General features: G+C 43.1%; 1 protein-coding gene and 1 long non-coding RNA gene across 2 annotated transcripts in view; one reads left to right on the forward strand and one right to left on the reverse strand.

Moving 5' to 3' along the window:
- The window catches only part of GORAB (golgin, RAB6 interacting), a 50,428-nt gene extending 34,582 nt beyond the window's left edge, over positions 1-15,846 (reverse strand). Inside the window, exon 1 of the mRNA XM_075833498.1 lies at positions 15,519-15,846. Coding sequence (XP_075689613.1) covers positions 15,519-15,594 — 76 coding nt within the window. The 5' untranslated portion in view covers positions 15,595-15,846. The remainder of the gene's footprint in view (positions 1-15,518) is intronic.
- Positions 15,271-21,885, forward strand: part of LOC142657943 (uncharacterized) — a 43,721-nt gene continuing 37,106 nt past the window's right edge. The window contains exons 1-2 of the long non-coding RNA XR_012850006.1: positions 15,271-15,848; positions 17,133-17,272. This is a non-coding gene — a long non-coding RNA (uncharacterized LOC142657943). The remainder of the gene's footprint in view (positions 15,849-17,132; positions 17,273-21,885) is intronic.

The raw sequence follows: 21,885 nt of genomic DNA on the forward strand, positions 1-21,885 counted from the left end.
CCCGCAGCTTTCCCAGACTGCTAAAAGTAGTGATCAGTCCCCCATACAGGTAGACCGACTTGTCACTCAGCTTTACTAGAATCCTGGCAGCACTGCTGACCACAGACTGTACTGCCCTGACACATTGTGTGCATCTATCATATAGTATCAGGGCAGTATTGTGTGTATTTTATGTAACCAATATGTCGTCCATCACAGCCCCGCACAAGTTTTTCCCCAGCTTTCCCAGACTGCCTAGTTATGCCAAGATACGAGCGTTGGGGATTTACCATTGTATAACTAGGCAGATTTGCTATTCATGAGCCTGGAAAAGCTGAAAAAGAATCCCTGTGAAGCCGTAGTAGACAAATTCGCCTTGATATGCAGTGATAAATCTCCTTTACTAGAGACTCCTGAATACTAAATCTACCTAGATCCCCCTCCTCACTCCCAAGTCATGCCACAGATAGGCCGATTTGCCTTCAGGAACCTGGGAAAGCTGGGTAACTTGCACATAGTAAGGGTATGTTTACAAGTGGCATTTTCTCAGCATTTCAGTTGCAGATATTTGCAGTGTTTTACTGTTAGGCTATGTGCACACGTTGCGTAATTTGATGCGGAAAATCTGCACTTAATGTAGCGTTTTTTTAATGCGTTTTAAGTGCGGTTCTTATATTTTGATGTAGATAAAATGTGCTAACTTTATGCTGCAGAACTTGGTGCGTTTTTCTATAAACTTGTCAGATACAATTTGAGACGGAAACGCAAGATAAATTGACATGCGACAAATTTTAAAATACGCAACACAGGTCACTTTACGTGTGGAAAAATTATTTATTGTGCAGACTGATCTCTTGATAACTCATTTAGGGTATGTTCACACGCTTAACAAAAAACGGCCGCAAATACGGAGCTGTTTTCATGGGAAAACAGACCCTGATTTTCAGCTGTTTTTTTCTTTTAGCAACTTGTGTTTTTTGCGGTGTTTTTTATGGCCGGTTTTTGAGCGGTTTTTCTATTGAGTCAATGAAAAGCAGCTCCAAAAAACGGCTCAAGAAGTGACATGAAGGGAAAAGGAGGGGAAAAATGGATCTTTCTGAGGGCGCTGCTGCGTGGTGGAATTGATGAGAACAAAGTCCAGAGTATGATATACGAGAAGTTTTATTTCAATGAGTGGCTACGCGTTTCAACGCTGAACAAGCGTCTTCCTCAGGCCATATGCATACTAAGTTAACAGCATTTATATAACATGTGGGTTCAAATTAGCTTGAGTGAAAAAACCGCCAAATCTGACGGGGTCAAGGTGCGATCGTGACGTCACACCCGGCTTTTCTTCTTTCACTCCTCGCGCGTAGTAATAGAAACATAGTTGCAGATACATACATTCCTTTGTTAAAATACATAAAATACATTCTTGCAGACAGCACAGAGAAAGGAAATACAGTACGGAGATATTAAAATTAGAATAAAAATATCCAAATTTACGAGTACTAAGGGATTAATGGTTTAAAGGGGGGGTTTAGTGTTGGTTGGTGATGGAAATGATGGTTTTAGCACGGACTTGAATGCACTGGGCGAGCACTTGTGTTACTGAGTAACACTGAAAGGTGCTAGGACGCTAATCCGTTGTCAGGGCAACCAAAGGGGATCGGAGCCACGGAGCACACTGAAAGAGCACAGCACATAAAATACATAAAATACAAAAAATACTTGCGGACAGCAAGAAGAGAGGAAATACAATAGGGAAATATTAAAAATAAAAAATGAATAATATATAATAAATAAAAATGAACATATCCAAATTTACGATCCAAAACACTGGTGAATAGTTTTGTTAAAAGGGGATCGAATGATAGTGGATTACTGGTTTGGAAAGGGGTTAGTGCTATTTGGTAATGGAAATGATGATTTTAGCACAGGCTTGGATACACTGGGTGAACAATTGTGTTACTAATTGTCACTGGAGGGTGCTATGACGCTGATCCGTTGCCGGGGCAACCAAAGGGGATCGGAGCCACGGAACACACGGGACGAGCGGAGCACACCGAAGGTGAGAAGATACAAGATTATACACCATTACTGCATCTGTTACAATTGGAGTGTATTAGCCAATGGGGGAATGTGCTTGGATACAGTGTAGGACTGATAACTGCATTCCTTTATAAAAGGAATGTATTGTTGGGGGAAGATGTGTGGTTAGGGGATGTTGAGAGTTGCGCAGTGCTCATTTTTTGGTCACAATCTTTAGAAGCCTAATAGTACTATGTACTTGCGTTGCTAGATCACAAAAGGGGGGCAGCGGGACCCGCCCCCGACGCCGGGACAGCCAAGAGGGACCGCAGCCAAGGAACGAGAGCAACGGGTCGAACGCCACCGCGGGTAAGCAAGTGGAAAATTGAACACTATTTTAAGCATTTATTTCAAATGGGGTAGGTTAGCTATATTGCATTTAATTCGATTTAGGATGTATTCATTGCTGGGGAACCCTGTAGAAAAAAAGGGTTGTTTTTTTCCCATAGTGGTCTAAAGTATCAGTGTGCCGAAAAGGTTCATATTGTGTACACACTGTCAAATGATAGATTGGCTTATGAGGATTGCTCGAGACAATGATATATAGTGGTCCAATGTTGATTAGCGTTTGTTTGAAAACTTGAGGGAATTACTCGGGGATGTGATGTGTGTTAGTCCAATGACGATTCGGAACGTACCCTTCGGACAATTCAGAAGAGTCCAAAAAAACTGTAGTACGAATGGAAATTTTAAACTAGAGTGCAACATTTTGGAAAGAAGGTTTAGGGAAAAGAATTTCCCCTTAAACCTAATTAAAGATGCGCGACACAAAGCATCGGCACTGACCCAAGATCTCTGCCTAAACCCAGTACAAGGAATGCAGTTATCAGTCCTACACTGTATCCAAGCACATTCCCCCATTGGCTAATACACTCCAATTGTAACAGATGCAGTAATGGTGTATAATCTTGTATCTTCTCACCTTCGGTGTGCTCCGCTCGTCCCGTGTGTTCCGTGGCTCCGATCCCCTTTGGTTGCCCCGGCAACGGATCAGCGTCATAGCACCCTCCAGTGACAATTAGTAACACAATTGTTCACCCAGTGTATCCAAGCCTGTGCTAAAATCATCATTTCCATTACCAAATAGCACTAACCCCTTTCCAAACCAGTAATCCACTATCATTCGATCCCCTTTTAACAAAACTATTCACCAGTGTTTTGGATCGTAAATTTGGATATGTTCATTTTTATTTATTATATATTATTCATTTTTTATTTTTAATATTTCCCTATTGTATTTCCTCTCTTCTTGCTGTCCGCAAGTATTTTTTGTATTTTATGTGCTGTGCTCTTTCAGTGTGCTCCGTGGCTCCGATCCCCTTTGGTTGCCCTGACAACGGATTAGCGTCCTAGCACCTTTCAGTGTTACTCAGTAACACAAGTGCTCGCCCAGTGCATTCAAGTCCGTGCTAAAACCATCATTTCCATCACCAACCAACACTAAACCCCCCCTTTAAACCATTAATCCCTTAGTATTCGATCCCCCCTTAACAAAACTATATACCAGAGCTTTGGATCGTAAATTTGGATATTTTTATTCTAATTTTAATATCTCCGTACTGTATTTCCTTTCTCTGTGCTGTCCGCAAGAATGTATTTTATGTATTTTAACAAAGGAATGTATGTATCTGCAACTATGTTTCTATTACTACGCGCGAGGAGTGAAAGAAGAAAAGCCGGGTGTGACGTCACGATCGCACCTTGACCCCGTCAGATTTGGCGGTTTTTTCACTCAAGCTAATTTGAACCCACATGTTATATAAATGCTGTTAACTTAGTATGCATATGGCCTGAGGAAGACGCTTGTTCAGCGTTGAAACGCGTAGCCACTCATTGAAATAAAACTTCTCGTATATCATACTCTGGACTTTGTTCTCATCAATTCCACCACGCAGCAGCGCCCTTAGAAAGATCCATTTTTCCCCTCCTTTTCCCTTCAACAAAGCGGTCCCTTCGGGATACCGACTCGCGTCTGGCAGCAGCACTGTGGTTCTACATGCCTTCTTACATCCTACCTAGGTGAGCATGATACATGCCCTCTCGTCTCATCCTTTACCCACTGATTTGCACAAGGTGGCGCCGTGTGTTTTTTCTCTCTCTTCCCAAGAAGTGACATGTACTTCTTTCTACGAGGAGTTTTTTTTACGGCTGCGTAAAAAACGTCCCATGGGAACGGAACGCCATTTTTCCCATTGAAATCAATGAACAGATGTCTGGAGGCGTTCAGCCTCCGCATTTTCAGCTGTTTTCGGGGCATTTACAGCCCGAAAAACGGCTGAAAATAGGTTGTGTGAACATACCATCATGTTGCTGGTACTGTATCATGCTGCGGATTTACCACAAGAAATTGTGTACGGTAAATCCACATGTAATACGAATCGTGTGCGTGTGGCCTTAACCCCTTCCCGACATTTGACGTACATGTACGTCATGGAAAGTACTGACTTCCCGCATCTTGCCGTACATGTACGTCAAACGTTTGGCACCGGCTCAGAAGCTGAGCCGGTCCCATCATCACCGGATCTCAGCTGTATCTTACAGCTGACATCCGACTGTAACGGCGGGGACCGAAATTAGCTTCGATCCCCGCCATTAACCCCTTAAGTGCAGCGCTCAAACGCGATCGCTGCACTTAAGGTGTTTGCAGCTCATCGGAACCCCAGTAATGAAATTGCCGGGGTTCCGGTGGCTGCAATGGCAACCGGAGGCCTAATACTGGCCTCCCGGTCTGCCTAGCACCGAAGCCGGTCAAGATCCGCCCGGCGGCGGAGCCTGATCGGCTTCCGTAGCTGCCGGCAAGATGGCGCCGGGTCAGGAGCTGATCCGGCGTCATCAGCGGTGGAAGTCAGCTGTACTATACAGCTGACATCCACCTGTAACGGCAGGAACCGGAGCTAGCTCCGATCCCTGCCATTAACCCCTTCGATGCAGCAATCGAAAGCGATTGCTGCACCGTAGCGGTTACAAGCAGATCGCCAGCCCTGACAGGCAATCGGGACTGGCGACTGCTGTTATGGCAACAGGAGACACAATGGTCTCCTGCTCTGCCATTACGGAAGCCGATTTAGGCCCCGCCGGGAGGCGAAGCCTAAACGGCTTGCTGTCAGTGAATGACTGACAGATCTAATACATTGCACTACATAGGTAGTGCAATGTATTAGAAAAAAAAAAATCTGACCGTTGGACCTTCAAGTCCCCTAGTGGGACTTGAGAAAAAGTGTAAAAAAAGTATAAAAAAGTGTAAAAAAAAGTGCAAAAAATAAAAGTTTGAAAACAATAAAAGTTTCAAGTAATCAAATAACACACAATCCCCCTTTTACTCTTATCAAGTCCTTTATTATTGAAAAATAATAATAAACCATATGTATTTGGTATCGCCACGACCGTAACGACCGGAGGTATCAAAATATTATATTATTTATTGCACGCGGTGAACAGCGTAAAAAAAACCCGTAAAAAACGTTACCAGAGTTTCTGTTTTTTAGTCACTTTGCCCTACAAATATTACAATAAAAAGTGATCAAAAAGTCGCACGTATCCAAAAATGGTACCTATAAAAACTATAGCTCGTCCCGCAAAAAACAAGCCCTCATACAACTCCGTCGACAAAAAAATTAAAACGTTATGGTTCTCACAACTTGGCGACAGAAAAAATACATTCTTTTTACAAAAGTAATTTTATTGTGCAAAAAGTTGTAAAACATAAAAAAGTTCTATAAATGAGGTATCGCCGGAATCGTACTGACCCGCAGAATAAAGGTAACATGTAGTTTATAATGCGTGGTGAACTCTGTATAAAAAAAAAACAAAAAAAGCTGTGCCAGAATTGCGTTTTTTGGTTTACCTGGCATCCCAAAAAATAGGATAAAAGGTGATCAAAAAGTCACATGTACCCCAAAATGGTACCAATAATAACTACAGCTCGTCCCGCAACAAACCAGCCCTCATACCGCTACGTCTATGAAAAATAAAATTAGTTATGGCTCCAATAAGTCAGGAAATAAAAAAATATGCAGTTGTGCCCGAGGAGAACATTTCTTCTGTTTCAAGAGGCGATTTATCAAGGACCTAAAATTAGGGAACCAGGAAGGGAGGGCCCAGTCATATCCGATGGAAGCGACGGTGCCCGTATTATACCAGGATAATACTTTCCCAGCAAAATTCCCCAAACTACAAAGGCGCGGAGTGTGGACCAAAAGGGGGATAAGAAATGACACCATTTATCAGTGCGACACCGGCCTGTGCAGAAAGGATTGCTTCACAGCGTAACACACATCTATGGATTATTTTTATTTTTTTATACCACCTGACTATGCCCCTTATATACTCCGCCCCGCTTACATGTACCCCCACATTATAAAACACCAGCAATACTCAAACAAATATAGTACCAAGCAAAATCCGCTCTCCAAAAGCCAAATGGTGCTCCCTCGGCCCTGAACCCTACAGCGTGCCCAAACAGCAGTTTCCTTCAACATATATGGCACCGTCATACCCGTGAGAACCCTTTTAACAATTTTTGTGGTGTGTGTCTCCAGCGTCATAAGCTGGGCATGACATATTTGCCACTGAATGGCATATCTAGGGAAAAATATAAATTTTTAATTTGCACCATCCGCAGCGCATTCATTTATGGAAAAGACCTGTGGGGTGAAAATGCTCACTACACCCCTTAATAAATGCCTTGAGGGGTGCAGTTCCATAATGGGGTCACTTATCAGGGGTTTCTTTTTATTATTTCACATCTGAGCCTCTGCAGTTGTGAACCAATACTTTGTAAATCGCCAAATTAGGCCTCCACTCCGCATGGTACTCTTCACTTCTGAGCCCTGTCATATGTCCAGACAAAAGATTAGGGCCACATGTAGGGTGTTTCTAAAACCGGGAAACACCGCATAATAATTAGAGAGCTGTCTTGTTATGGTGGCACAAGCCGGGCACCACATATTGGCATATCTATGGAAAAAAATCCCATTTTCACTCTGCAACATTGAGCGCACACTAATTTCTACAAAACACCTGCAGGGTTAAAATGCTTACTACACCCCTTGGTAAATGCATTGAGGGGTGTAGTTTACAAAATGGGGTCACTTCTGGGGGGTTTCCACTGTTTTGGGCCCACAGGTGCCCAGAAACCAATCCAGCAACATCTGCACTCCAAATGGCGGTCCTTCCCTTCTGAGCCCTGCCGTTTGCCCAAACAGCAGTTTATGACCACATATGGGGTATTGCCGTACTCGGGAGAAATAGCTTTACAAATGTTGGGTTCTTTTTTTCCTTTATTTGTTGAGAAAATGAAAAAATTTGCGCTAAAGCTACGTCTTATTGAAGAAAAAGGACTGTTTTTATTTTCACTGCCTAATTCTAATAAATTCTATGAAACATCTGTGGGGTCAAAATGCTCACTACACCCCTAGATGCATTCTTCAAGAGGTGTAGTTTCCTAAATGGAGTCCCTTTTTGGGCGTTTTCATTGTTTTGTCCCCTCAGGGGCTTTGCAAATGTGACCTGGCCTCCGCAAATCATTCCTGCTAAATGTGATCTCAAAAAGTCAAATAGTGCTCTTTCCCTTCTAAGCCCTGCCGTGTGTCCAAACAGCCGTTTATTACCACATGTGGGGTATTGTTTTACTCGGGAGAAATTGCTTTACAAATTTTATGGTGATTTTTCTCCTTTAGTCCTTGTGGAAATGAAAAAAAATTAGCTAAACCTACATTTTATTTGAAAAAATGTAGATTTTCATTTTCACAGCCTACTTGCAAAAATTTCTGCAAAAAACCTGTGGGGTCAAAATGCTCACTATACCCCTAGATAATTTCCTCAATGGGTGTTGTTTCCAAAATGGGGTCACTTGTGGGGGGTTTCCACTGTTTTGTCCCCTCAGGGGCTTTGTAAATGTGACATGGCCTCCGCAAACCATTCCTGCTAAATGTGAACTCCAAAAGCCAAATGGCGCTCTTTCCCTTCTCAGCCACGCCGTGTCTCCAAACAACCGTTTATTACCACATGTGAGGTATTGTTTTACTCGGGAGAAATTGCTTTACAAATTTTGCGGTGCTTTTTCTCCTTTAGTCCTTGTGGAAATGAGAAAAAAAAAATCGCTAAACCTACATTTTCTTTGAAGAAATGTTGATTTTAATTTTCACGGCCTACTTCCAATAATTTCTGTAAAAAACCTGTGCGGTGAAAATGCTCACTACACCCCTAGATAATTTCCTTGAGGTGTCTAGTTTCCCAGATGGGGTCACTTTTGGGGGATTTTGACTGTTTTGGCACCGCAAGAGCCCTTCAAACCTGACATGGTGCCTAAAATATATTCTAACAAAAATAAGGCCCCAAAATCCACTAGGTGCTCCTTTGCTTCTGAGGCCGGTGTTTCAGTCCAGTAGCACGCTACGGCCACATGTGGGATATTTCCTAAAACTGCAAAAACTGGGCAACAAATATTGAGTTGCATTTCTCTGGTAAAACCTTCTGTGTTATAAAAAAAATTGTATTAAAAATGTATTTCTGCAGAAAAATATGAAATTTGTAAATTTCACCTCTACTTTGCTTTAATTCCTGTGAAATGTTTAAAGGGTTAAGACATTTTCTAAATGCTGTTTTGAATACTTTGAGGGGTGAAGTTTTTAAAATGGGGTGACTTTTTTGGGGTTTCTAATATATAAGGCCCTCAAAACCACTTCACAACTGAACTGGCCCCTGTAAAAATAGCCTTTTGAAATTTTCTTGAAAATGTGAGAAATTGCTGCTAAAGTTCTAAGCCTTGTGAGGTCATAGAAAAATAAAAGGATGTTCAAAAAACGATGCCAATCTAAAGTAGATATATGGGGGATGTTAATTAGCAACAATTTTGTGTATTATAACTGCCTGTCTTACAAGCAGATACATTTAAATTGAGAAAAATGCTAATTTTTGCAATTTTTCGCTAAATTTTGGTGTTTTTCACAATTAAATACTGAACATATCGAGCAAATTTTGCCAGTAACATAAAGTCCAATGTGTCACGAGAAAACAATCTCAGAATCGCTTGGATAGGTGAAAGCATTCCGGAGTTATTACCACATAAAGTGACACATGTCAGATTTGAAAAATGAGGCTCTGTCAGGAAGGTCAAAAGTGGCTAAAGAGGGAAGGGGTTAAAGTAGCTGGAAAAAAAATTCTACAATTGTTACACAAAACGCTGGAAAAAAACAACTAAAGCCTCATGCACACGACCGTAGTGGGGCGGACGGCTGCGATTTGCGGATCGGACAGCCGCGGAGTGTCATCCGCAAATAGCGGGCCGTGCACATGGCCGCATACATTCATTTCTATGAGCCTGGACCGCAAAATAGGGCTGTAATAAGACATGTCCGTTCTTTCTGCGGTCCAGGCTCCTGGGCAATGCACGGACCGTGGAAACCACGGTCGTGTGCATGGGCCCATTGAAATGAATGGGGACGCAATTCACCCGCAGATTTGTGGGTGAATTGCGGCCGCAAAAATACGTTCATGTGCATGGGGCCTAAGTATTTAACCACAGTTGTCTTCCACACACTACACACTAACGTAAGGGTATGTACACACGTAGTTTGTTTTAGGCATATTTCACAGTAAATGCCTTGAAATTCACCTGGAAAAACACTATCAAAATGCCTACAAACAGCTTCCCATTGAAGTCAATGAGAAATACACTGCTGTTCACATGAGGTAAATTTTTACTTTGCTGAATTCAAAAACCGCCAAGTAAAAAGAAGTAGCATTTCACTTCTTGAGGCGTCTTTGGAGCTCATTTTTCATTGACATTATGAAAATCAAATTAAAAAAAGCTTCAGGAAAAAAAAAAAAAAAAAGCTGTTTTCAGCTTCAAAAAACACCTTGAAATCAGAGGATATTTTCCCTTGAAAACAGCTCCGTAATTTTCAGCCACTTCTTTTTCTACGTGTGAACATACCCTTTCGGGACATCGCTGATCGGCACTCGTTTGCTACTGTCACACGGAGCTATGGATGGGGGACGAGCCGTCGTTACTCCGATCACTCGTCCCCATACATTATTATCAGGTCGGCAGCACATCTTCCTGATTCCAGGGAGATGCGCTGCCAAAAACAATAATATTTCCCTTTTTTAAAATGACAGGACCAGCAGATGATCGAGCATTTGCTCGTTCATCTGCTGATCGCTGCCCTGGGGCAATTATCGGCAATGAGTGTTATATGAACGCTCGTCTGCACGATAATCGCCCAATGTAAAACCCCCTTTAGGCCCCATGCACACAACCGTAATTTTCATCCTTAATTACAAATCAGGTAATTGCGGGCTCATTAATTTCTATTGGCCACAGACACCTTTCTGGATATTTACAGATGTGGTTCCGGGCCGTAGAAATGATCCATAAAATATAGAACGTGTCCTATTCTTGTCCGCAACTGCATCACGGACTCGCCCACAGAAGTCTGTGGGTACTTCTGCAATTGCGGACGGCTACGGATGTGTATCGGATCCGTATTTGCAGACAGTAAAAACTATTATGGTCGTTTGCTTGAGGCCAAAAAGAAAACATAAAACTCATCTAAAATCTCAACAAACCGCGACATGACCGCTAATAACGAATACAACCTTAGGCTGTGTTCACACGGGTGCGGATATGCTGCGTAAAATCATGCAGCGTATCTGCCCTGTGCACTTCAGGGAATTCTGGCCGAAAAACCGCACCAAACTGTGGAGTTATTTTTCGTCCGGAAGGTCCGCTGTGGAAGCAGGCCGGCCTCCTGGGATGACGTTTCAATCACAGGCTGCAGAGGCGGTCACATGGGATGAAACGTCATCCAAGGAGGCCGGCCCTCTTACGTCATCTGGGCCGGCCTACTGGGATGACGTTTCATTCTATGTGACCGCCGCCACACTCTGTGATTGGCTGCAGTGGTCACATGGGATGAAACATCATCCCAGGAGGCCGGCCTGGAGGAAGAAATACAGACTTCTGGGTAAGTATAGGATTTTTTTTTCTGAGTTGGGTTTTTTGCGGGGGATATCGCTGTGAATCCACCGCAAGAGAACACAACAACTGTGGGAAAACCCGCAACAAATAAGCATTTACGCAAATACAATAGATATCGGATTAAAAAACCGCACCGCGGGTCAATTTCTGAAAGTTTTTTCCGCTCAGTATTTATGCAGTGTGTGGATGAGATTTGTTCGCTCTCATCCACTTTGCTGCTTCTGTATTCTGCTGCGGTGATTTGCTGCTACTGTGTTATCTGCAGTATTTATAAAACGTGTGAAAATACCCTTAGGGATTATTCAGACGAACGGAATATACGTCCGTGCAACGTGCGTGATTTTCACGCGGCTCGCACGGACCTATATTAGTCTATGGGGCCGTGCAGAGAGTCCGTTCTTTGTGCGTATTTCGCGCATCACGCACCCATTGAAGTCAATGGGTGCGTGAAAATCACGCGCACCACACGGAAGCACTTCCGTGGGACGCGCAACAGCAGTCAAAAGTATGAATGTAAACAGAAAAGCACTACGTGCTTTTCTGTTTACAAACATCCAAACGGAGTGTCATAATTATGGCGGCTGCGCGAAAATCACGCAGCCGCGCATCATATGCTGCTGACACACGGAGCTGTTAAGTGCCTTTTGCGCACGCAAAACGTCGTGTTTTTTGCATGCGCAAAACGCACACGCTCGTGTGAATCCGGCCTCATAGTGAATGTCGACTAAGCTCCGCCCCTTTCCCCAAAGTTTTCCTCTAGTTTCAGCAGTGATGTCATGCTTATGCGCACTGCTGATAACAGTCAGGAGGAGGCACGACGGGAAGAGCTCCATCTTCCCTGCAAGATTTCAGCGACATTGCTGTTTCCGTAGCTTGATGAAAGTCTAGCAGGGATATCTATAGGTGATATTTTTATATAGGCTTTTTTTAGGTTTAGAGTCCCTTAACCTCTTAACACCGAAGGACGGATATATCCATCCTCTGCAGCTGCTAGTTCGCGCAGGAGGACGGATATATCCGTCCTGTGATGGCGCGGGTACTGTCACTGTACCCACGCGATCAGCGGCAGGAGCACGGCTGTTATACTCAGCCTGGCTCCTGCTGCAACTGCCGTAATCGAAGCGCGCTCCGATTCCGGCAGTTTAACCCTTTAAATGCCGCTGTCAATAGTGACAGCGGCATCTAATGTGTTTGACAGAGGGAGGGAGCTCCCTCTGTCACCCGATCGGCGCCCCCTCTAACAAATCGCGGGTCGCCGTCGGGTTGCCATGACAGCCGGGGGTCTAACAACGACCCCCAGGTCTGTCTTCCGCAACTGCCTGTTAGGCGATGCCGTAGGCATGACCTAACAGGTTGCCTGTCAGTTTTAGGCCTCATTTACACGAGCGTAATATAAGCGCGTGTGACGCGCGTGCTTTTCACGCGTGTCGTACGCACCTATATTACTCTATGGGGCAGTGCAGACGATGCGTGAATTTTGCGCAGCGCGAGTGCGTTGCGTAAAACTCACGACATGTTCTCAAATTCTGAGTTTTTCGCGCATCACGCACCCATTGAAGTCAATGGGTGCGTGAAAACCACAAAGGTCGCACGGAAGCACTTCCGTGCGAACTGCGTGATTCGCGCAAGAGCTGTCAAACTGAATGTAAACAGAAAAGCACCACGTGCTTTTCTGTTTACAAACATCCGAACGGAGTGTCTTACACATGAGCAAACCGACCTTTACCGGGTTCGGCCGAACTCGTTTTGACCGAACCCGGCAGGAGACAGTCACTGTGCAGGGTGCTGAAAGAGTTAAACTGTTTCAGCACCCTGGACAGTGACTTCCGATTCCAATATACTTGAACGTGTAAAAAAAAAATAAAGTTCTGACTTACCGATAACTCCCGGCTTCTTCCTCCAGTCTGACCTCCCGGGATGACAATTCAGTCCAAGTGACAGCTGCAGCCAATCACAAGCCAAGCACAGGCTGCAGCGGTCACATGGACTGCCGCGTCATCCAGGGAGGTGGGGCCAGATGTCAAGAGAGGCGCGTCACCAAGGGTGCGTCACCAAAGACGCGTCACCAAGGCAACGGCCGGGAAGTTCTCGGTAAGTACGAACCTCTTTTTTTTTAAACAGGTTACTCGATATGGTGATCGGAATGCACTGTCGAGTATGCTGAAAGAGTTACTGCCGATCAGTTAACTCTTTCAGCACCATGCACAGTGACTGACGTCGACTAGCCTCATCTCTATGATGGCGGCTGCGCGAAAATCACGCAGCCACGCATCATACACGGATGACACACGGAGCTGTCAAGTGCCTTTTGCGCACGCAAAACGCACACGCTCGTGTAAATGAGGCCTTACACTGACAGGCAATAATGCTTTGGTATACTAAGAAAAAAAGAAATAAATAATTACAGTGAAAATCAAATAAAACTACTTTTTTTGCCCAAAAAGTGGATTTAGTAAAAGTGTCAAAACAAATCACACATACACATATATGGTATCCCCTCGATCGTAACAACTTGACCAATAAAATGAACACATTAATTAAACCGCCGGATGAACGGCGTAAAAAAAAACAACGGCAAAATTCGCTCTTTTCTCCCATTCCCCCCATAAAAAATTAAATAAAAGTTAATCTATAAGTCCTATGTACCCCAAAATAGTATTAATGAAAACTACACATTGGCCCGCAAAAATCAAGCCCACATACGGCCACATCGACGGAAAAACAAAAACGTTACGGCTCTTGGAATGCGGCGATGCAAAAACAAGTAATTTTTTTCTAAAAGGCTTTTTATTGTGCAAACGTAGAAAAAACATATAAAACCTTTACATATTTGGTATCCCCGTAATCGTGCCGACCCATAGAATAAAGTTAACATGTTATTTACGCTGCATAGTAAACGGCGTCAATTTATAACGTGAAAATTAATGCTGGAATAGCTGCTTATTTTCAATTCTCTCCTAAAATAAAGTTAATCAATATATTATAAGCATCTAAAAATGGTACAATTACAAAATACAACTCGTCCCGCAAAAAACAAGCCCTTATACGGCGATGTCGACGGAATAAAAAAAAAAATTATGACTCTTGGAATGCGATCGTGAAAAAACAAAAAATAATCCTTGGTCATTAACGTGCAAAATGGCCCGGTCATTAAGGGGTTAAAGAGAACCGGTCATCTCTCCTGACACGTATTCCCCATAATATAACCATTCTGGACCATATTTTCCTACAACTCTGTGTTGTGCAGTTCCTCCTAGAAACGTATGAATAAATTGACAACTGGGTGTGTAGGGGGGGGGGGTTTTCCTACACAGACTGACAGTGTCCAATCAGAGCTGACAGAGTGAGACTGTGTAGGGAACACACCCCTATGACAAGAGGAATGGTAACACCCAGTCATCAATTTATTCATATATTTCTAGGAGAAATCACAACGCAGAGTTCTTACACCTCTTGCACACGACCGGGTTCGGGCCGTGAGAAATCGGCCCGAGTGTCGGACGCGTTTCCCCGGCCCGACCGCGGTACAGGTGAACGGGACTCCTGGCATCATACACATTTATGATCCTAGGAGTCCCTGCCCCCCTCCCCGCGGAGCTGCTGAACAAAATGATACAGAACAGCAGTCCCGAGGGGAGAATCCTGGCATCACAAAGGTCTCAAAAAAATGTAACAAAGAGTGATCAAAAACTTGTATGTAACAAAACAAAAACAAATATTTTTTTCTTTATAAAAGTAGTAAAATATATAAAAAAACTATATAAAATTGGTACCACCGTAATCGTATTGAGACGCAGAACGAAGTTAAGTTGTCGAGTTTACTGCACGGTGAAAGCCCGAAAAATAAAACCCTAAAGACAATGGAGGTTTTTCCAATTTCAGACCGCTACATTATATGGTCGTTTAAATGGTGTCAATAGAAACTACAATCCTACCCGCAAAAAAATAAGCCTTCGCACCCCTCCATTGACGAAAAAACAAAAAACGTATGGCTCTTGGAAGGCGGGGAGTGAAAAACTAAAATGAAAAAAAAAAATGGCTCACTCCTGAAAGGGTTAAAGCCTCTTTCCTATTACAGATAGTGATGGCTTATCGCTAGGCTGGTGTTATGAGAAAACCCAGTCATAAAGACAAGTCCTCACTAGGTCATATATAGGTCATAGTGGATGGTCCCCCCAATGACACGCACAGTCCCTATGGCTCTATAATGCTCTGCCCTAGTGGCCCAGCAGTGCGCGACAGCCGACTACGGGACTATCCAGCCAGTTGGACCCATTTGCAGGTGGACGTACCACAGTATATGAGCATGAAATTCGTTTTCACCATATACCCCAAGTCGGACATTCTTTTCAACGCAACTACGCCGGGATAGACATGTTCAATGAGTTCATGTACTGTGGAAGAGATTGGAGCCCAGATACACAGTAACCACCTATAAACAGCGCCGTCTATGAAAACGCACGCGACACCTCAGAGAATCCTGTACCTCGCCGAGACCTCATCCTCCTGAGCTCGTCCTCGGAGAAGCCAGCCCAGCCCGCCATTCGTGCCGTCCCAGACATACAGGAGATTACTCCCCGGGCAGTGTACAGTACAGAGCAGCTTCCGCTTCACACGCCGCCCGCCACGTCACGGCGCTAGCTCGGGACCTGAGGAGACTGCCCGGTGCCGCCTGGCGGGAAAAGGTGGCGCCCAAAGCCTCGGCTGCCTCCGGGCTGGATAGTAGAAGAGCAGTCAGGGAAGAACCCACGTTCAAAGCCCGAACATCTGAGTCCTGCAGACAGGCTGGACTACCACGGCCTCCATTGTTGCTATGGTAACGGTCGCGTACTTCTTTTTAGTGGACATGTTCTCCGCAGCCATTACTACGGTAGTATCCAAACACTGGGATGTATTTATTAACCCTTTACAAGAGCCGTTACTTTTTATGATTCCATATGAAGGCTTTTTTTTTTTTTAATGCCACCACGTTGGCATCCATGTTATGTATTCTGTCATTGTTATTTTACGTCATTCACCGTGCGGTATTTTTAAGTGTTACTCCTTTTGCAGAGAAAAACTGCTTTTTTAAAAAAATTTGTGTTGCCACATTCCAAGGGCTTGTCTACACGTGCTGCAGCAATTCCATAGAAACCAGCAGACATTCTGCTAAAAAAAAAACGTGCCATTTCCTGCGTTTTTTTTACTACAGAAAATGGTGCGTATTTTGCGGTGTTTTTCTCAATGTTGGAGATGGTGATATCTCCTCTGAAAAACGCAGCAATTCAGTCCACTTTCCGCAGCAGGGATTGACGTGCTGCGGTACGAAACATAAGCACCGCAGGTGAATTTCTGGTCGGAAATATTACGCAGTGTGTGGATGAGATTTGTTGAATGTCACCCACTTTGCTGCTACTGTATTCTGCTGCGCATGTTCAGTCTGCAATTCCGGACGGAAAATACGCAGCAATTCCGTTACGTGTGGACGAGCCCCAAGACCCTTACATTTATATTTTTCCTTGGGCAGAGCTGTAGTTTTTCATTGGTGCCATTTCGGTGTACGATCGCTTTTTATCCAACAGTTCTGGCATGGTTTTTGTGGCGTTCACCGTGTGGGACAAATAACATGATCATTTTATAGTTCAGGTTCTTACCAATTATGTGTATTTTATTTTTTTAAATAAAGGTCTTTATGCCTCGTTCACATCAACGTTGGGGTCGTGTTCTGACGTTCTGTCTGAGCTTTCCGTCAGAACGGGACCCTGAACAGACGGAAACCAGAGGTTTCCTTTTTTATCACCATTGATTTCAATGGTGACGGATTCGGTGCCCATGGTTTTTGTTTGTCTCTGTTGTGCAGTCGACTACGGTATTCATCCGGTCAAAACGACGGAACCCTTGCACAACGGAGACAAACTGAAACCATTGGCACCGGATCCAGCACCATTGAAATCAATGGTGATGGAAACGGAAAGCTACGGTTTCAGTTTGTGTCAGTCAGGGCTCTGTTCCGACGGAAAGCTCCGATAGATCGGAGCCCTGACGCAGATGTGAACATAGACTAATCTGCAGCAAAATCCACAACACTTGAATGCTTGCGGTTTTTTCTTCCCTCTTGAAGTCACAATCTGCACAATCCGCCACCGCAGGTCAAATTCCACATGGAAAATTTCTACAGCATGTGAAGGAAATATTGTAAAATTCCACTGCAGAAAAGAAAAAACAAAAAGACCATCCAGGATATATCAAGCACTCACATGGGTATGTAATAAGATTAAATAATTTATTAATGGAGTAGTAAAAAAAGGGGAAAGAGTCAGATCACAGACCAATTCCCATAAGGAAATACCAAAAAGTTACATAAAGAAGACACAATAAAAAAGCTACCTGGCCAGGAAAAATATTCTATAAAGCACAAGAGAACATTGGTATTACAAATAATAACAGTTCATGAAAATGTAACCAGTGAATGCAATCACCCAACAATACACCGTGTTCCAAATTATTATGCACATTGGATTTAAGTGTCATAAACATTTAATTATTTGTTTTTCAATGAAACTCATGGATGGTATTGTGTCTTAGGGCTCTTTGGATCATTGTAATCAATCTCAGACACCTGTGATAATTAGTTTGCCAGGTGTGCCCAATCAAAGGAAAACTACTTAAGAAGGACGTTCCACATTATTAAGCAGGCCACAGGTTTCAAGCAATATGGGAAAGAAAAAGGATCTCTCTGCTGCCGAAAAGCGGGAAATAGTGCAATACCTTGGACAAGGTATGAAAACATTGGGTATTTCAAGAAAACTTAAGCGTGATCATCGTACTGTGAAAAGATTTGTGGCTGATTCAGAGCACAGACGGGTTCGTTCAGATAAAGGCATAATGAGGAAGGTTTCTGCCAGACAAATTAATAGGATTAGGAGAGCAGCTGCTAAAATGCCATTCCAAACAGGTATTTGAAGCCGCTGGTGCCTCTAGAGTCCAGCGAACCTCAAGGTGTAGGATCCTCCAGAGGTTTGCAAGTGTGCATAAAGCTATTATTCGGGCACCCCTAAACAATGCTCAAAAGCAGAAACGGTTGCAGTGGGCTCAGAAATACATGAAGACTAATATTCAAACCGTCTTGTTTACTGATGAGTGCCGTGCAACCCTGGATTGTCCAGATGGATGGTTGGTGAATGGCCACCATGTCCCAACAAGGCTGCGACGTCAGCAAGGAGGTGGCGAAGTCATGTTTTGGGCTGGAATCATGGGGAGAGAGCTGGTAGGTCCCTTTAGGGTCCCTGACGGTGTGAAAATGACCTCTGCAAAGTACGTAGAGTTTATGACTGACCACTTTCTTCCGTGGTACAAAAAGAAGAACCGTGCCTTCCGTAGCAAAATTATCTTCATGCATGACAATGCACCATCTCATGCTGCAAAGAATACCTCTGGGTCATTGGCTGCTATGGGCATAAAAGGAGAGAAACTCATGGTGTGGCCCCCATGTTCCCCTGACCTCAACCCTATTGAGAACCTTTGGAGCATCCTCAAGCAAAATACCTATGAGGGTGGGAGGCAGTTCACATCAAAACAGAAGCTCTGGGAGGCTATTCTGACATCCTGCAAAGATATTCAAGCAGAAACTGTCCAAATACTCACAAATTCAATGGATGCAAGAATTGTGAAGGTGATATCAAAGAAGGGGTCCTATGTTAACATGTAACTTGGCCTGTTAAGTTTTTTTTTTATTGAAAGAGCTTTTGAATTCTGTAAATATGACCTCCTGATGCTGCAAATTCAACAAATTACCATTTTAGTTCTCTTTACAGCCTTTAAAATGTTTTGATCTCTGTTGTGCATAATAATTTGAAACAGTGCATTTTGAGTTTTTTACTTCTAAAAAAAATAATCTGTTATTAGGAGATTTGTTCAATAAAATGCGCATTATACTCCAACGGTTGATGCCTTGAAGATTATACTGACTGTCATTTGCATCGACTATTTAGGAAAATCAGCGAAAAATAAAATTTGCATAATAATTTGGAACATGGTATAGTTCTCAAGATGAGGGTCTGTTGGATGACAGCGTTGAACTAGAGTCAGATTCTGACTCCTCTTCCTCAGACGAAAATTTTCCCCTGAAGAAACCAATATAAACACTGTGTTATATCAAGTCCAGAGTCAGCGCAGCCGTCTAGCAGGAAATATTAGGGCACTTCATGCTCCCCTCTGGTGACAAGCTTTATGGAGATGCCGATTCCATTTTCCAGCAGGACTTGGCACCTGCCCACACCACCAAAAGTACCAATAACTGGTTTAATAACCACAGTATCACAGTGCTTGATTGGCCAGCAAACTCGCCTGACCTAAACCCCATAGAGAATCTCGGCCATAATCATCAACATTAAAATAAGAACATGCTGGAAATAGATCACTCTGTGGTAATAAATCTATATAATACATGAGTCTCACTTTTTGAATTGAATTACTGAAATAAATTAACTTTTTGATGATATTCTAATTTATTGAGAAGGACTAGTATGTGGGGGAAGTGACTGCCTCCATTTTTTTTATCTTGCCCTCCTCCTATTCTGCCCTAGGGTGATTTTACTTAGTTTAAAACTGGTTCCTACCTTCCCCAAGTATATTCTGAGGGCTCAGACCCAGATTAGGTTGTATGTTCAAAGTAGAGACCCACCTTATAAGTGAGGTCACCTTGTTGTGGAATTTGGGATAACACAATTTGATCAAAATGTGCGCTAAGAACCTCACTATTGTAAGTAGATTCAGCAGAAAATGCATATTTATTTATATTTAGGGTTTTCGGTGGCATTGGTGTTCCCAGAGTGCTGTCGCCATTTTATTGTTTATATAAATAATTATATATACGTATAATTAAAGAAGAAAACGTAGAGGTAGTAACTGCACCAGGACTTCGGAGTAAATGGGAATATGTTGGGTTAATCCCCAAAAAGTGAGCAACGTTCTTTCTCTAAAGGCAATGTGCACATGGCTCGATTGACAGCGTTGTGAGGTGTGCTGTGTTTGTTTGCTGATATCTTTTTATATATATATATATATATATATATATATATATATATATATATACACACTACCGTTCAAAAGTTTGGGGTCACCCAGACAATTTTGTGTTTTCCATGAAAACTCACATTTATATTTATCAAATGAGTTGCAAAATGACTAGAAAATATAGTCAAGACATTGACAAGGTTAGAAATAATGATTTTTATTTGAAATAATAATTTTCTCCTTAAAACTTTGCTTTCGTCAAAGAATGCTCCATTTGCAGCAATTACAGCATTGCAGACCTTTGACATTCTAGCTGTTAATTTGCTGAGGTAATCGGGAGAAATTTCACCCCATTCTTCCAGAAGCCCCTCCCACAAGTTGGATTGGCTTGATGGGCACTTCTTGCGTACCATACGGTCAAGCTGCTCCCACAACAGCTCTATGGGGTTGAGATCTGGTGACTGCGCTGGCCACTCCATTACAGATAGAATACCAGCTGCCTGCTTCTTCCCTAAATAGTTCTTGCATAATTTGGAGGTGTGCTTTGGGTCATTGTCCTGTTGTAGGATGAAATTGGCTCCAATCAAGCGCTGTCCACAGGGTATGGCATGGCGTTGCAAAATGGAGTGATAGCTTATTCCAAATCCCTTTTACCTTGTACAAATCTCCCACTTTACCAGCACCAAAGCAACCCCAGACCATCATATTACCTCCACCATGCTTGACAGATGGCGTCAGGCACTCTTCCAGAATCTTTTCAGTTGTTCTGCGTCTGACAAATATTCTTCTGTGTGATCTAAACACCTCAAACTTCGATTTGTCTGTCCATAACCCTTTTTTCCAATCTTCCTCTGTCCAATGTCTGTGTGCTTTTGCCCATATTAATCTTTTCCTTTTATTAGCCAGTCTCAGATATGGCTTTTTCTTTGCCACTCTGCCCTGAAGGCCAGCATCCCGGAGTCGCCTCTTCACTGTAGATGTTGACACTGGCGTTTTGCGGGTACTATTTAATGAAGCTGCCAGTTGAGGACCTGTGAGGCGTCTATTTCTCAAACTAGAGACTCTAATGTACTTGTCTTGTTGCTCAGTTGTGCAGCGGGGCCTCCCACTTCTCTTTCTACTCTGGTTAGATCCTGTGTGTGCTGTCCTCTGAAGGGAGTAGTACACACCGTTGTAGGAAATCTTGAGTTTCTTGGCAATATCTCGCATGGAGTAGCCTTAATTTCTAAGAACAAGAATAGACTGTCGAGTTTCACATGAAAGCTCTCTTTTTCTAGCCATTTTGAGAGTTTAATCGAACCCACAAATGTAATGCTCCAGATTCTCAACTAGCACAAAGGAAGGTCAGTTTTATAGCTCCTCCAAACAGCAAAACTGTTTACAGCGGTGCTAACATAATTGCACAAGGGTTTTCAAGTGTTTTCTTATCATCCATTAGCCTTCTAACCTATTCCTTTTGCCATGATTAAGAGCAACATGCTTGCTCGAAACGCGTAGGCCAAGGTCATCCAGCCCGCTCAATATATATACCTTGAGACTGCGTCTCCATGCAATTTTTAACCATTTTCTGCAATAAAATTGGGAACAGTTTTCCTTTTTAATCAAACACAGCGCTGGATTTTTTCCTTCTTTTTCCTGATATACCGACCGCAGGCTGTAGCGGGGATCCGTGTGAGGTGTTCGGAGACGCAACTACTGGTGAGCTGGAGGTATCCTCCTTTCCTTACTACCTTCTAACACAGTTAGAAAACACAATGTACCATTAGAACACTGGAGTGATGGTTGCTGGAAATGGGCCTCTATACACCTATGTAGATATTGCATTAAAAACCAGACGTTTGCAGCTAGAATAGTCATTT

Source organism: Rhinoderma darwinii, chromosome 7, assembly GCF_050947455.1.
Source record: "Rhinoderma darwinii isolate aRhiDar2 chromosome 7, aRhiDar2.hap1, whole genome shotgun sequence".
Classification (NCBI taxonomy): domain Eukaryota; kingdom Metazoa; phylum Chordata; class Amphibia; order Anura; family Rhinodermatidae; genus Rhinoderma; species Rhinoderma darwinii.